The 16,542-nt window shown below is 40.1% G+C and overlaps 2 protein-coding genes across 7 annotated transcripts in view; one reads left to right on the forward strand and one right to left on the reverse strand.

The window, feature by feature from the left end:
* The window catches only part of LOC135112293 (transcriptional adapter 1-like), a 99,225-nt gene extending 84,208 nt beyond the window's left edge, over positions 1–15,017 (forward strand). Inside the window, exons 1-9 of one of the 5 annotated variants that reach the window (XM_064026601.1) lie at positions 1,687–1,948; positions 4,114–4,361; positions 5,588–5,782; positions 7,480–7,614; positions 8,159–8,374; positions 9,481–9,629; positions 10,802–10,964; positions 11,413–11,612; positions 12,629–15,017. In XM_064026601.1, the coding sequence (XP_063882671.1) occupies positions 4,242–4,361; positions 5,588–5,782; positions 7,480–7,614; positions 8,159–8,374; positions 9,481–9,629; positions 10,802–10,964; positions 11,413–11,589 (1,155 nt within the window). In that variant the 5' untranslated portion in view covers positions 1,687–1,948; positions 4,114–4,241 and the 3' untranslated portion in view covers positions 11,590–11,612; positions 12,629–15,017. Of the gene's footprint in view, positions 1–1,686; positions 1,978–4,113; positions 4,362–5,587; positions 5,783–7,479; positions 7,615–8,158; positions 8,375–9,480; positions 9,630–10,801; positions 10,965–11,412; positions 11,613–12,628 lie in introns of those variants that run through there. The other 4 variants (XM_064026600.1, XM_064026604.1, XM_064026602.1 and 1 more) reach the window with 4 other exon arrangements.
* The window catches only part of LOC135112291 (adenosine 3'-phospho 5'-phosphosulfate transporter 1-like), a 49,586-nt gene continuing 46,202 nt past the window's right edge, over positions 13,159–16,542 (reverse strand). For both annotated transcript variants that reach the window (XM_064026598.1, XM_064026599.1), the window contains one exon: positions 13,159–16,330. In XM_064026598.1, the coding sequence (XP_063882668.1) occupies positions 16,163–16,330 (168 nt within the window). In that variant the 3' untranslated portion in view covers positions 13,159–16,162. The remainder of the gene's footprint in view (positions 16,331–16,542) is intronic.

Below are 16,542 nucleotides of genomic sequence, written 5' to 3' on the forward strand. Positions count from 1 at the left end.
GTGAGAAGGCCTCACTTCATACGGTGTTTGGGGAGTGGTGTGTGTGGTGTGTGGTGTGTGGTGCGCCATTGCTCATGGCGACCGTGTGAGGCGCTGCAGGGTTGCCTCGTCACTGCCTCGCACCCACGGGACTGGGATGGACCCTCAGGGGAGAAAGAGTTCATCCTGGTACCGATGTAGCTAAGAGGACTTCAATATCACCGCGCTATCGCCATCGCCCGCATCGCTATCGTGGAATCGCATCGCTTCATTATCGTGGAAACTCGTATCGTTATCGTGGAATTGTATCGTTATCGTGGAAATTCTAATTGTTATCGTGGAATTGTATCGTTATCGTGGAAACTCGCATTGTTATCGTGGAATTGTATCGTTATCGTGGAAACTCGCATTGTTATCGTGGAATTGTATCGTTATCGTGGAAACTCGCATTGTTATCGTGGAATTGTATCGTTATCGTGGAAACTCGCATTGTTATCGTGGAATCACATCGCACCGTTATGGTGGAATCACATCGGACCCTTATCGTGGAATCGCATCGCATCGTTATCGTGGAAACTCGCATTGCCTCGTTATAGTGAAAACTTTTATCGTTATCGTATTTCTTTATCGTTAAATTATTTAGTTATCATTATTTATTATATTATACATAATAATTATATATATATATATATATATATATATATATATATATATATATATATATATATATATATATATATATATATATATATATATATATACATAATTATCTCTTATATAACAATAGATCCAGCAGTACAAGTCCTCTGTAACAAAAAAATCCAACAAGGCTCGATACTTTTCTAACACAAATCGTGTAATTTCGGGAAATAAAGTACATACTTTTTCTACATCAAGGTGAAATGATGTTAAAATTCCTTAAACTTTCATATGCCATTTGAAAGACACACTGAGAGTCTTTTTCAGAGGAGTTGTAATGCAACTGTAATAATATTCATAATTCAAATATTGCCTCTGCTTCTAAATATGTTGTATTGCTTCTTTGTTTCATAACTGCTGATACGTTTAGTACTCGACTTGATTTATGTTTACTGGCCAGTCTGTCTCCAGCTCTCCTCTCATGTGCACATTTTACTTTTAACTCGCATGAAGCCCTAATGAGAAGACTCCCCTATCGTACATTTTACCAACTCCTTTCCCTAGACATCTTTTCCCGCGTCTATTTTGGGCCGTCGTTTTTTACAGTCTCTACCTTACGTCTGTCCTTCCTTCTATCTACCTCTTTGTCCGTCCATCCGTCTCTCGCTATGCTTATAACATATTATTGTTAGGATACCATTGTGGTATCGTGACCTACAACTAATTAATCAAACCAAACCAAATACGGAGCGAGCAAAGATTTAGTTCGAGTGGTTGAACTATATTAATTAGCTTGTTGACTCCCACCTCATTAAGCCCATGTACTGATGATCTATACAAATTTACATTAACTCGTAATGTGATTCCACCCTCTTCCTTTGTCGTATCTTTCCATACAATGAACTAATCAAACTACGTTCGGAGGGAGCAAGGATGTAGTAAATGGCTTGTTAACTCCCACTTAATTAAACATATGTGTTGGTGATTTATACAAAAATATCATTTTTTATAATAACATATTAACTACTTGGTATTGTAAAATAAGTGTATGATGAAGGCATAAACATTTATTGATGTGGTCCCTGTAAACAAGAGGCAGGCAGTGAGTGCCTGAGGTGCGTGAGAGAGAAGCGGTGAGGAAAGAAACATACACCCCCTAAGTTGTTACCCTGCCCGGCCTCCTGGATACAGTAACAGCAGTGATTAATGAAGCAAGGAGAGGAAAAAGACTTTAAATTCATCAGAACACTTCTCCAGCCTGGCAGTGACCTCACACTCCTGCCTTCTGCAGAGTGGCAATAATGTCACTCTAAAGCAGTACATGTGAATGGTAAAACAAAGGAATAAGACAAAATTTGCGTAAGTTAATCAGAGCAGCAGAACTTTTTTTTTCTCTCACCTCCTTTCCTTCTTCAGCCTGACAGTGACCTCCCCACATGCCTTCCTCCAGCAGAGTGGCAGTAGCGGAGCGTGAAAGCAATACCTGTGGCTGGTAAAACAAGGGAAATGAGACGTGAAAGTGGCTTAAGCTAATCAGAGGAGCAGAACATTTGCTTTTTTTCTCTCCCTCCCCTTCCATGGCTTGACAGTGACCTCCCCACTCATCTTCTTTCCGCAGCGTGGCAGTAATAGAATGTGAAAGCAATACCTGTAACTGATACATTAGGAGAAATGAGATGTGAAAGTGTCCTAAGTTTGTCAGACGGGCAGAACACGTATGATTTCCTCCCCTTCCCAGCGTGGCAGTGACACCACACATCTTTTAGATTATGTTAGCTAATGTGGCTTCTGGGCACAGGCCAGCCAGACCTCTGTGTTCAGATCAGAGTCTTCAGAGGTGGTTGCAGGATTGTTGAAATAAGCTTAGCCTACTAATTTCCAGATACTGGCCACTTATTTCTGGACAAAATATGATGTTTTTTTTTTTTTCAAATAATGATCAACAGAGTGAAGGGATCAGCTGGGAAATTAATTGAATGAATCTAGATATAACCCAAGGTAGACCTCAGATGGAAATGCTGATGTTATTTCAGTATTACCCGTGGCTCCTTGGTGATGTTTAATGGTTGGTGCCAGTCCAGTCCAGCAGCAGGGGGTGGATTGGCTTTGCTTCAGCTCCGACTTGTGTTTGTAATTTCCTTGCTTTTCTTGTCACTTCCTCTAACCCTGGTGGATATTCCTCTTTCTTCTGTTCCAAACCTTGCAAATATAAATAGGTTTTTTTTTTAGTTTTTAATTTCTTCAGTTGATATCATATTAAACATTACAATGTCTGATGTTATATGGTTTATGTTTCGATTTTTCTATTCTGTAAAAAGTTTTGGTGCTGTTCAGTCTCTGTGTTCTACACCATCCTTGCTGCCAAAACTTGTCTGAATGTCTCTAAGAAGGCAACACCAGGAGCTGTTCCAAGCACTGATGATCCAAGACCAGAATTGCTGCCATTTTAACATGGTTCGACTTTTCTCCTTGAAGGCCATGCATTGGTTTCCATGTCTGTTAATTTCTCCTGCAGTGTGATACTTTTACCTTCCACACAAGACATAGAGTAGAGAGGGTTACACCAAAAGTTATCTGACCACACTTGTTAATCAAAACAGAACAACTGTGATTCCCTCCCATCTCCCTCCCCTACTTTACTACTTTACCAGTGACACCTGACATTTCTTACTCCTACAGTGTGATAGTTTTACCTCCACGCAAGACATGGAGTAGAGAGAGTTATACCAGAAGTTAGCTGATCTCACTTGTTGATCAGGAGAATAGAACACTTGTGATTCCCTCCACTTCCCTTTCCCTAGTTTGGCAGTGACAACCCACCTTCCTCACTCCCACAGTGATAGGTTCATTCTCAACACAAGTCAAGGAGTGACACACATTCCTTACTCCTGCAGTAACGTTCATTCTGCACACAAGTCATGGAGGAGAGTTACCTGAACTTAGCTGGATCACACTCATTTATTAGAAGAACAGAACATGTGATTTTTATCTTCCCATTCCCTTCGTCCCATCCCCTACTCCTGTAGTGTGGCAGTAATGAACCATGAAAACAGTGCCTGTGATTGGTAAAACAAGGAAGGTCAAACAAAAGCTTCCCAGTTTAATCAGAAGAACAGAACACATGATTTTGCTTTTCCCCTTTCCTTCCTTCCAGCATGACAGTGACAAGCCCATATTTCTTACTTTCACTGTAATACCCTCATCCTCTGTACAAGTTATGGAGCAGAGAGAGTTACCTGGAGTCAGCTGAACCACACTCATTAATCAGAAGAATAGAATATATGATTTTTCTCTTCTCTTTCTCCAGCCTGGCAGTAACCTCACCCCCTTCCCTTGCTCCCACAGTGTGATACCTTCATCCTCCACACAAGTTATGGAGTAGAGAGTGGAGTTACCCGCACCACACTCATTGATCAAAAGAATACAATAGATTATTTTTTTTCTTCTTCCCTTTCCCCGGCCTGGCAATAACCTACCTTTCCCTTACTCCCACAGTAATAGCTTCATCTTCCACACATGTCATGGAGTAAAGAGAGTGCACCTGGAGTTACCTACACCACTCATAAGCACCCCTGTGGCCACTGTTCCATCGGTATTGACGTGTGGAAGGCTGACAAGGCACAATGACCTCCACATCCTCCTCGGACCACATCAACGCCACCAGGAAGCGGCTGGAGGAAGCCCTGGGCCCTGAGAAGAAAGCCAAGTACTTCTATTACATGAAGCAGTGGTTCAGGATGCGGGTGAGTGGTGGTGGTGGTGGTGGTGGTGGTGGTAGTGTTGATGGTTTCTCCCTGCTGTCATAACATGTAGATATGTAATCCATCCTGGCTAGTTATTTTGTTTTGTGCATTTGTTGAATTACTTACAGTGTATTCATTCATTGCAAGTGACTTGAATTGTTATTAACTGTAGTCAAACTTGACTTATTATTTGCTTTATGGATCTATTGGATTACTAATGGTGCATTAATTCATTGTAAAGTAATCTTTGAATTGTTACAGTTAAGTGTGATTCAGTTTTATCTGTCATTTGTTTTACTGGTTTGTTGAATTATTAATGGTTTGTTCATTCATTGTAATGTGACTTTGAATTGTTACTTAAAATCTTGTGTAATTTGTGTGTAATCAAAGGTTATTTTTATTAATTTAATCATAATAAAACCGAGTACATTAATAAAAACAAAACTATATTTTTCCGATAGATTTGGCTGTTTTGAAAAATCTGATGTTTGTTTTTGTGGGAGATCACTAGTTTTTTTTTCCTTACCGAGTCACAGGAGTAAAGAAAACTACTGACTTCCTAGAAAAGCAAACATCAGATGCTTTTGAAACACCAATACATCTCTTAGAATACAAATAACATAGTCAGGTTGTAAATAGCCACAACGGTCTTAACCTTTTCACTGCTGAGCTGTTTTTTTCCCACAATCATTTTCTACCTTTAGACACTTATATTTACACTACAGTCTTTTAAGTGGAGACGTAGCCCACCTTGGAATAGCTAGATGAAAATTAACGTGTTATTTTTTCCATCATGCAATTTTTTTTATTTATTTATTTATTTTTTTTTGTTTACCTGTTTATTTATTGCACTCTGAATGTTAACAAAGGACAACCATAGCAATTAAAGGGTTGAATTGCACAAAGCATTTGTAACTCTTTCATCTCATCATGGCTGCCTCCAACTAATTATTAACCCTTTTACCGCTGTGGTCGTCTTTAGTTAACATTCAGAGTACTGTAAAAAAAATTCAACATTTGTCACAAAGACCTTACAGGAAAAATGAGAGAGAAATAGGTTAATTTAGTTTTTTTCCAGGGTACAGAGGCATTCAAGAGACTGGTACAGATAATTGTTGTAGAAACTGAAAGTTATTATTGGAAAAATTCTTCAGCAGTGAAAGAGTTCAAGTTTTTAGTGACAATTTCCAAGTTTTCTGATGACTGACAGTGTTGTCTCTCTCCAGATGACAAAGGAGGAGTTTGACACCAGTGCACGGGATCTCCTTGCCCTCAACTCCGTCCACTTGCACAATGACTTCCTCCTGGCCATCTTTGCGAAGTGCCAGCTGTTCTTCACCTCCTCCTCCTCTTCCTCCTCCTCTTCCTCCTCCTCCTCCACAGCCTCCCGCACCGACTCCCACCATCGCCATGACGACCAGGCAAGGACCATTGATTTTGTGCATGATCAATTTTTTTAGTAGTGGCCAGCTTATGACAGGCCAGCATGTGTGTCAGTCAGGAGTATGCAAGATAATTTAATCTAGACAGTTAAGTATGTTTTTTCTTCAAGGGAGGTAAAACCCTGGCTTCTATATAATAAAAGAAAGTCAAGGACAAGATTACAATGCAGCAGTTGAATAAAATGATACAAAGCTGCACCTTCACTGAATATGGTCAGGTGTCTTCCTTTCTCTGCTAGTTTCACCAGTTTTTCATTTTGTCATGTATTGTACTTTTTATTCTCAGCTCACATAATGCTCCAATAGAAAATGCCCTCAGCTTTCCTAAAGGTTTTGAATGATTCTAGGGATTCAGACATTGTTTTATGTGATGGGTGCAATGCTTTTGTTGTGTGGACTGTGGCGGCAATACCAGCATGAAATTTGTGCTCAAGCAGTTTTCCTTTTAACTTCATACAGAATGTTGTCCCATCACAAATTGGTGTAATGTGCTCTTATAGTACTGGTACTGTGAATTAATAGGATGATATTGAAAATCCATTCAGAGTTATGGTCTGTTCACAGACTCACCAAGCAAGCTGGGTAAGCCTAAGTAAATTTGTAAGACAGTCACTGTTTGACTGTTGCTATATTTTCACAATTCATTATTTTTTTTTTTTTTTTATTGTGCTTTACATTGATTGTGCAATTAGTGTTTTATCATATTTCATGAATAGTAAGAGGAAGTGATAATCATGGAATTCAGATCCCATGAAAATAAATCAATGAATGCATGGCTGACATTGTTGTTGAAGCAGCACGACTGTCACACATCCACCAGCTGGCTCGCACCGGTTGGCTCACACCACCTCCTCTGAGTTCATTCGTAGATAAACTAATAATAATAAAACAGTGATAATGTCACTAAACCCTGAGATAGTAGTGTGTTTGGACGTGGTAGATGTGTGGCACCAGTGCTGTCTGTCTCTTGTACTTTAATGAAGATATCAGCATTGTATTCACTGTTGTATTTCCTTTACTAATCCTTGATCTTCATGATAGGTTTGCATGTAGTGAATGATGATATTGCTGTTTGTTATTTATGAAATGTGTATGGCAAAACAGCAGTGTAAAGCACAACAAAAAACACTTGACTTCTAGGTGCACAGCAGCAACCAGTTTACATTTGGAATGCAAATTCACATAAACTTGATCAGCTTTGCTCAGTTCAGCTTCCAGCAGCAGCAGGGTGCAGCCATTGTTGCTGCCACTGTAATAATAAATGTTATAAATAGTCTGGAAATATATCATCTTAATTTTGTGGGACATGTCCCAGCCAGGTTGGAACCACAGTCATTTTTTGCTATTGCTTTCATTAAAACTCCTAACATTGGCCAATACCGGAACCAAACCCCCACGTTAGCAGCGACTTGACTTTGTGTACAATCAGTGACGCATGGTCAACAAAGCTCCTCAGTGTCTGCATGCCATCCTGCAAAACTATAATCATGAGAATGAACAAGCAGTACCACACACAAGACCACAGTCCAAAAGAAAGATGTCCCAAAAAATATCCAGAATTATGAGAAATTTCTTGAAATTATAAAGGAGCTGTGCATTTTAACCATTTGACCAGTCATTCATATTCACTATGTCATAATTGTTTTTACCATAAACACTAACAAGATTCCCTTCAGCAGAGGGTCGATGCAAGCAGCGGAGTGGGAGCCTGGGACCACTCAGCCTCCACCAACTTGCACTCTACCCCACCAGCAGACCGCAAGAAGCTCAAGGCAAAGAAGAAAAACAAGTTGTCAAGGCCCACCTTTGATGTATGTACCCCAGTGCACATACAGTGTCATGGTGCAGTGGTCTGTTATATCACAATGTAAAACAGTTCTGTCATCCCAAGTTATACATTTCAATCTTATTTAACAAGATGGAAAGATGTAGATATTCTCTTAATGAATAATTTCCTGGTGTTTGTCCAGTATTGAAGACACAAGCTTGCAAAATGTTTTATATCTGCTTCGCCTCACCCTCCACCTTATGGGAATGTCAATTTGATGTATAGGTAGTTGAATTTAACATATTCATTTCATAATTTTTTTTACTTTTAAAATCATTATTTTCATTGAGCTTGCCAGATATACAATTCACAGACCCTCAAGTTACTTGCATATTTTAATGATCATGGACAACATGGGCAATAGCAGTGAAACCATCTGCCACTTAGGAAACAAATATGAATTAGTTATAAAAACAAAAAAATTTATAACCAAGGATAACTCTTTACTTTCATCTGCATCCAAAATCTGACAGTCTGTATTTTCACCATAGTAAATGTAAACAGTCTCCAAACACACTATTTTGCAGGGCAACTTTGAGCCAGTCAGTGTGCACAGCGCAGCCTCCACTGCCACTCTGCGTGAGCCCCAGGCCATCATGGATGCAGGGGTTGGCTACATGTCCCGCTCTATGTGTCTGCTGGACACCGGGCCACTCAAGGGCCGCCTGCTGCTGGCTGCCTGGGACCACGGCATCACTCAGGTGGCTGACAATGTGGCCAACATGCTGCAGGAGGCCACCCAGGTGAGGTGCATGGTGGCCACAAGTTTTCTCTCTCAACCTTTCTTCATACATCATTTTCTCCACATGGATAACAATGCCTCATCACACCAGCCTTGACTGTCACAAGGGCTGTGGTTCTGATGGAGTCTTCATATTTATTTCTTGAACTGTACATGTGTATTCTCACCTTGCCTGGTCAGACCTTACTGCTTTGTCAACTCTCACCTTCCCATTGTGCTGGAAGTTTGCCATCACTCAACTTGTTCCTGAGACTGACCATTCCAGTCCTTTAAACTACAAGCCTATAGCTTTGATTTTCTGTTTTTGAAGTTTTTCATTCTAATTTCAGCAGGAAGAATTTTAAGCGTCCATCTGTTCACAGTCATCTCTCTCATTGTCAATATCATTTCCATGAACAACAATCCACTAATGATCCCGCTTTCCCTACTGAATGATGGTCATCCTTTCTTTCCACAGGGCTCCATCCTGTCACCTACTCTTTGTTATGAATTATCTCATTTGATTTTTGTCTTTTGTATTCTAAACAAGAAGAAACTAAAGCTGACTTTTATTTTGTCAGGTTATATTTTCCTCCACTGTGTACAGAATGAAAATTCAGTTTCCATAAAAAGTGGTGTATCTTGAGAGGGTTGGTGATGCAGTGACTAGTGCAACGAACTTTCAGCCAAGAGGTGTGGGCCTTGAATACACAGCCAGACAAAAAGAGTGTGTGTGTGTGTGTGTGTGTGTGTGTGTGTGTGTGTGTGTGTGTGTGTGTGTGTGTGTGTGTGTGTGTGTGTGTGTGTGTGTGTGTGTGTGTGTGTGTGTGTGTGTGTGTGTGTGTCCATCACACCTTACATGTTGAATACATCAAGGTGGCATGTAGTTTGTGTTTTACTGTATAAGAAATGTGGTTTTGCATAGGAGGGCTGAGTTAGAATCTGCTGAAGTTGTTTGCTAATCATATTTGTGTTTATTTAAAAATGACCAAAGCTGGATGAAATGGAAAATATGTAATTAAATTTACAGGACAAATATCAGTTGACCTTAAGGTGATCAGTCTTGAAAATTAGGAAGTGTTAATATTTGTCCAGGGATTGTTATTTACACCTGTCTGCTGCTTCCAGCAATGCCTGAAGAACATCCTGATCGCAGTGATCAGTCGGCGGCGAGGGTACCGCCTTAGGGAGGGCTGCTTTGTTCACTCCCTGGGCACCACACCTCCTAACCCGTGGCTGAGGAACACTGCCTCCCTCTCTGACTGGACATCTGAGAGGTGAGTCACTTCTGTGGTAGAGGCAACAATCATGGCAGGGCACTGCTCAATGCTGAAGTCTCTTAAGAAGCTTTAAGATTTCTACAAATGGGAGTATGTCTCATGTGCTCACTTTAGAATTCAAATTGTTAGATAATATTACAGAATAATTAGGTAAGAGATACACAGCACAAAAGTTTAATGAAATTTTTTTTTTTTTTTTTTTACTAAAGAATGAGATTTTCATCTGAGTCAGATTTTATTTAGAATCTTGTGATTTGTGAAAATTTAATAAGCAGCACAGTTAAAACTAACCTCTGCTGGTCATTTATCATGTGTTGAGAGCTGCAATGCTAGCATGAACTGCCCATTGCTTCCCTCCAGTGTAATGTGATTTAGAAAATCCTTTGATTTAAATCATGATTCAGTTCACTGATTTAGGTATACTAAATTTAACTTCAGCTCTCCTGTAAGAGAATGAAATACTGTAATAGAGAATGAAAATGTAAAATCTCAACCAGGCAGTGAAAAGTTCTGAAGATTCAAGACTGTGGATGTGAGAGCAATTTGTACCATTCTGTTCACAGACACAGGAGTAACCTTCAGGTTGAAAAAATTATGATAGAAAAGTAGGTAAGCACAGATTCCAGACAACTGAGTCTCATTAAGAAAAAAGGTGAATTTGGAGGTGAAAATACCATCTCTTGGTACTTTTGGATGCACATAACAGTTAGTTTACTGCTAAAGCAGCTGTTCCTGCATTTTTCAACTTAGGAAAGTTGGCAGCTATAACCTGCAAGATGCAATGTACCAATTTTTTTGACAGGATAAAGATAAGACCATGTATTATCATCTACCACAGTTTTGATATTTCATCCCAAATCTCAGAGATCACCATAATCATACATCATAATTGTTTACCATATGAATCACATTATGTATTATGAATTCTTTTGAAAGACTTCATTTAATAGACTTATTTATTTATTTTACTTATTTATTTTTCATTTATTTTATTTATTATTCATTTATTTATCTTTTTTTTCTTATGTATTTTTTTTTATCACACTACCTCAGACATAATTTTGGTGAGTTTACTCTTGCATATGTCAGTCCTCTATGGTTCCAATCAACATTTTTTTCTTAATTTCATTTCTTGAATTATACTTTTGTATCATTGCTCTGTCCACCAGCCTGGGCCTGCCGGTGAGTGAAGGCAGTGATGCAGGGGAGCGACCAGTGTGGCCCACAGTAGACCTGGCAGAACAGAACGCAGCTCATCTGGCTTCCTGCGCCCCTCAAGTGGAGCATCCCCTTCCTCCCATCAGCTGCAGGGACCTCTTTGAGACCCTCCAGGTAGGCAGGGATGAGCAGTCATGGAAGTACTGAGTATATCTCCTCCAAGTTCCTGTGGTTGAGTGTGCTTTACACATGATATGAAAAATTGAAAGGCATGATTTTAAAGTACGACAAACAAGCTGCCCTATGCCTAAGCTCCCAGTGTGTAATAGATTTATCCTTGAGATTATCCCTATCTGTCAGGGACCATCAAGGCTAAGAGTGTGAATGATGTGTGCATGAGTGTGTGGTGCTTTTTCTGGGCCACCTTGTGAAGGATTAGCAGCATGGTATTAGATGACAAACTTTTTTTTTTTTTTTTTTTTTCTAGGAGCATGTGAGGTCTCATGAAACACAAGCTGAAAATTAAGAACACCAGCATTGTATTCCCTTCTCCACATGGAGTAATCTTGATACCATTAGTCATGGAAGGATGAAATGTAGCTTGCTGTGTGTCTGTTAACAGGTGCACAAGAGTGTGGTGCCATGCCACTCAGCGTACATACTAGGCATGGAGAGGATATCATCCCGGCTGTGGCATCCCAGCTGGGGGGAGGTGGAGCAGGAGGCCATGGCAGCACAGGAGGCTTCCCTCAGGGACACTCTCAAGGAACACAGACTGGCAGCCAATCCTGTCAACTGAGCTCCTCATCTCTTTTATATAAGGTATTTGTACTTTGTTGTTCATTCTGTACAATTTAGTCTTCTGGTCATCATTTATTTTCTTCTATGGCAAATCCCACCAGACACACTCACTCCATCTACAAGGGCATATATAGAAATTTACAAAAATCAAGATTTATATGATCCAGAATGCTCCCAGAGAAGAAGAGTTAGTTAACTCTTTATATACTGCCATGAGTCAGCTGTGGTACAAGATCAACAAGTTTCCTTTCCCATAATATCCTGGCCAGCATGTAAATGTAATGCCCAGACTGTGCATTGCTGTGTGAGATCACCATTCAGACCCAAGCAGCCAGTCCCTGATCTCATTGATGGAGGTTTTACGACATTTCTCGTACATCTCTCTCTTGTTGTTGTTGAAATCTGCTACTTCAATTTCCTTCTAATGTCAGGTCCAAAAGGAAAAATAATATTTGAGTATAAATATTTATTAAGTACCATAAAAAACAAGCTTAATTTTGTATAATCTAAAAATAAATATTATCATAAATTAAACAGCACATTATTATGGAGCTACCCGTCACCTAACCAATGTGCATATGATGCACAAACACAAACACAAACACACACACACACACACACACACACACTCAAATTCACACATTTCCACACTCAAATTCACACATTTCCAGACATAAATAGTTGATTATTTAATATCACTAATACCTAAAGCTAAATTGCCCAATCATGTACACTAGTCATCTTACACTATTGTCACCAAGCACCTCCCTGGACAACACTTGGAATGGTGCAGTTGCATGTAGACCACATTCTGCAGACTTTCCTCCTTACATCCCCCAAGAAGACACCATCATCTCTGTTAGGGAGTTGCCATTGGATGAATCTGCCTCTCCAGTAAGCTTACATGTTCTGCTCACCCCATAAAATTCGCCCCATCTTTACCCTCGCCACCTCACACCCTTTCTCTTTTCCTATCTTCCCTCCCGTTCCTCCTATTTCCATCATCACCTCTAATAACTATCTCCTCTTTCCCACAGGTTCCTTTGCACTTTGTTAATGATGCAAGACCACACTACAATCAAGAATGGCAAGACAGGAGTGATGGTACTAGACCTTATCAGGCATTCATGAGTGTTGCAGAAATGGAGTGAGAGTGAATTATGAAGTGAATTATCAACTAGTTCATGCATGGGTGGTTGGCAAGGGGTTTGTACTCCCAACCCATACAAAGATGGACTTTTATTTAATCAGAGTGGAGTGCATGTGTGAAAGAGATGCTGTCTTAGCTACATGCACCTTGCAGGGACATGTATTTGGACATAGGCAGTCATGGTGAATTCCACATTATCAGCCATATCTTCTGAATACTTGGTTCTTATTAGAAGGAAGTAACATCTTAGCACACATGCCTTGAGTGTCTATTCCTTCTGTCCTCTCCCAGGTACTTAGGAGAGCAGCAACTGACCTCTGCCTTCATCTTGCAGGTCACATCCTGCTTGCTGAGATGTTGTGTACCTTCCTTAATCCAGAGTGTACAGAAAAACAAAGTGGCTGATTATTTTAAGTGCTCTCTCTCTCTCTCTCTCTCTCTCTCTCTCTCTCTCTCTCTCTCTCTCTCTCTCTCTCTCTCTCTCTCTCTCTCTCTCTCTCTCATAGCATAGTCCATTCATTCTTACCTTGCAACTGGACCCTAAGCTATGTTGGTAAACCCTTCGCTGACTGGACAGTGGCTTCTGTAAACTTGTTGGCAATTGGTTTGTGGCTCAGTCAGCCTGTTCTCCCAGTCAGCACAAACACTGACCTCTCCACACAAATTTAATTTTTCTTGGCTATGTCGCCTTTATTTTGTGCAATATTAGGTTTCTTGGTATTAGCAGAAGAATTAGAATAGATTATTTTTTTAAATTATAGGGAAGCTAAAATTGACAAAAAATAACAGATAATGCAAGTTGAAGTCACAGATGAAACTGAAAATGTTTATAACAAATTTTGTGTTATGCTGTTTTGTTTGTGGATTGATGATGATGATGCAAATGAACACAGTGGGATGTGATGAGAGAAAGCTTTGAACAAAATGATATCACATTTTAGACGGCAAAAAAAGGAAAAGTAGTCAGCAACTTTTTTGTCTTTAGGTGTTGGTACAAAACAATGGTGGCTGAGTGCTTGTGTCTTTGCTCACAGTGCCAGGCTGTCACCATCTTGTGCCTATCTGACTACCACACTTCCTTTCTGCCTTGCCTAAAATTTGATAGTAATCTTCAGAACTATCACATACCACTACTTTGTCATGAATTCCATGAAAAAAGCATCATAGAACAGAAAAAAACAGACATTACCAAAACTGTCTAGAACTTCATCTCAATAATACATTAACATTTATTATGTCCACTGATTAAAAGACCAAGAAAGCATTGCACGAAGTATGGGAGATAGTGAGAAATAAAACATGCAGTGTGGAGAGACCAGGGTGTGCATGGAGGAGGAAACATGCAGACTGATCAACCAATACACAAGCCAGCAGTGAGGTCACAAGAGCCACTATGCAATCAGTGATGGTACAGGTGGCTCAGGCTCCACTGCACATTAGAAAGGAATGAACCAACAAACCAGTACAAAGGAATGAACCAACAAACCAGTACAAAGGAATGAACCAACAAACCAGTACAAGTTCTAGGGAGCAGTGAAAGGTTTACACACACACAAACACACTCAAATATCTCTCTCTCTCTCTCTCTCTCTCTCTCTCTCTCTCTCTCTCTCTCTCTCTCTCTCTCTCTCTCTCTCTCTCTCTCCACAGTCACTGCCCACACAAAAACTGCCTCCCATCACCACAGCCTATCAACACAGTACATCTTCCTACAACAAGTTTACAAACCAGTCAGTCCCCTCTGTATTCACAATCAGCCAGCATGTCTACCTTAGTAATGCCTTTCACAACAGGGAGTTGGAACATTTACATGTCAAAAGATGACATGGACCAGAGGATCATATATAAAAGGTTGGATGCAAGACTTGTGTCAAAAATCATATGTAACAATAAACAAAACACTGTAACAAATTTGTGAAGATGAGAAACCTATTCAGAGAGCCTGGAGAACACTTGAGAGAGAGAGAGAGAGAGAGAGAGAGAGAGAGAGAGAGAGAGAGAGAGAGAGAGAGAGAGCAAATTACATGTTGCCTAACCTGGTATTTAGGTGAAAAAATTAGAAAATGTAATCTTCGTACAAGTACATACTGCACATCATTAAAATGTTGTCATCAATCAGTCGTGGAACACCTGGAGAGCAAGTAACGCTCATCATGGTAACACAAAAGCACGTGGTCACAGAACATGCTGAGAGTAATAAATAAATGACACGTATTCCATATGGTTATGGAATTTTACATACAAATTATAATTAAGAATTAAATATTACACATATATTATGAGACTTTCAGTGTTAGAAACCCTTGTCTTGGTCCTTCCCACGCTACCTTAGATATGAATGAAAGCAAGATCCTTGTTGGGGTCCTTCCCACACCACCTTAGATAAGAATGAAAGAAAGACAAGAACAGGTAAGATATTAGTTTGTGCTTGAGAGAATTGCACTGATATGGCTAAAACCTTTCAAGGATTAGTGTTCAGTGGCTGTTCACACCTACACATGACCCTTCCTGGACTCTGTTACTCACCCTCTTGAGATGAACAGAGAATGACTAACACTATGGCCTGCACACCAATACTCACCTACACTTGGTCTTGTCCCAAAGCACAAAGAATGCCACACGAGATTCTTCACCATGAATGAGCACCAGCACAGGTGAACTTTCATAGTGTGTTCCTCCACCTCAATTTACACAATCTTAAGTGAGTTAGCACAAAAAAAAACTGGAATGTTCTCTGAATTTTGTGCAAGTTTGTCACTGCTGAGGGAACAACCATCTTGGGGAAATTACAAGAAATGCAGAAAAAAAAAAATGGGAAAATTACAAAAAAAAACTGGAAAGCATTTAGGACTAGAGTAACAGAAAACTGGCACATGGAGATTAAACACAGATTCCTTACTTCAGAAAGCTTACACTTGTGAGATTCTAAACATGACATGAAGTTCAAACAGAAACAGTACAATTATTCAATGCCAGCTGAGGCCTGTGCCTATACGTCCATCTTTAATGCCAGCGCTGAGGTGACAAGCAGTGTTTATAAATAAAATTTCAACATAAAACTTGGAACAAAGAGTTGCTTAAAATTGCACTAAAAGAGAAAAAGCAAAGGAGAAACAACTAGAATGTGATGATAGAGTTGCTGCAGCCAATTCAAGATTAGCCTGGCTGAGTTCTTCTCCTCCTTCTCCTCCTCCTCCTGTACATTGGAGGACTTATCACTGGACTTAATGGATAAACTTGACCTCATCTTCCAGCTCAGATTTCCAATAATTAATCACCTGAGGTGAAAGATGAGGATCAGCGATCACCGGGCAGAAGAGTCTGTTCAACAAGTTGACCTAAACAAACAAGTCAAGTTAACCTGAACACTAAAATCTTACACAAGAATCAACAATGGCAGTGGCAGGATCATTGCAGACCGTTACACCTTGGTTGTGTCAGGGAGAGTCTTCCTCTGTTGGACCTGCTTGAGGCGGTGACTGCAGTAGATGCGCAGGAAGATGGCAGTGAAGACCAGCAAGATGCCCAGGATGCCCATCAGAGTGACGGGATGGGAGTAGATGAAGCAGGACAGAAGGATTGCCAGCCCCTGCAAACAAAGAGTACTGTAAGTTACTTTAAACAATGTGAGTGATAATCTATTCATCTATCTATCTATCTACGTACCAGGCCAGCAACCCCACACGGGATGGGCCAGACAAAACACCACACACTCATACAAACATCATTTACACTCTTAGCCATGTCTGCCTAATGGAAAGGAACAGCCACATGAACCACTGTACTACAACCCATGAGGTT

The sequence above is a fragment of the Scylla paramamosain genome, chromosome 23, assembly GCF_035594125.1.
Source record: "Scylla paramamosain isolate STU-SP2022 chromosome 23, ASM3559412v1, whole genome shotgun sequence".
Taxonomy (NCBI): domain Eukaryota; kingdom Metazoa; phylum Arthropoda; class Malacostraca; order Decapoda; family Portunidae; genus Scylla; species Scylla paramamosain.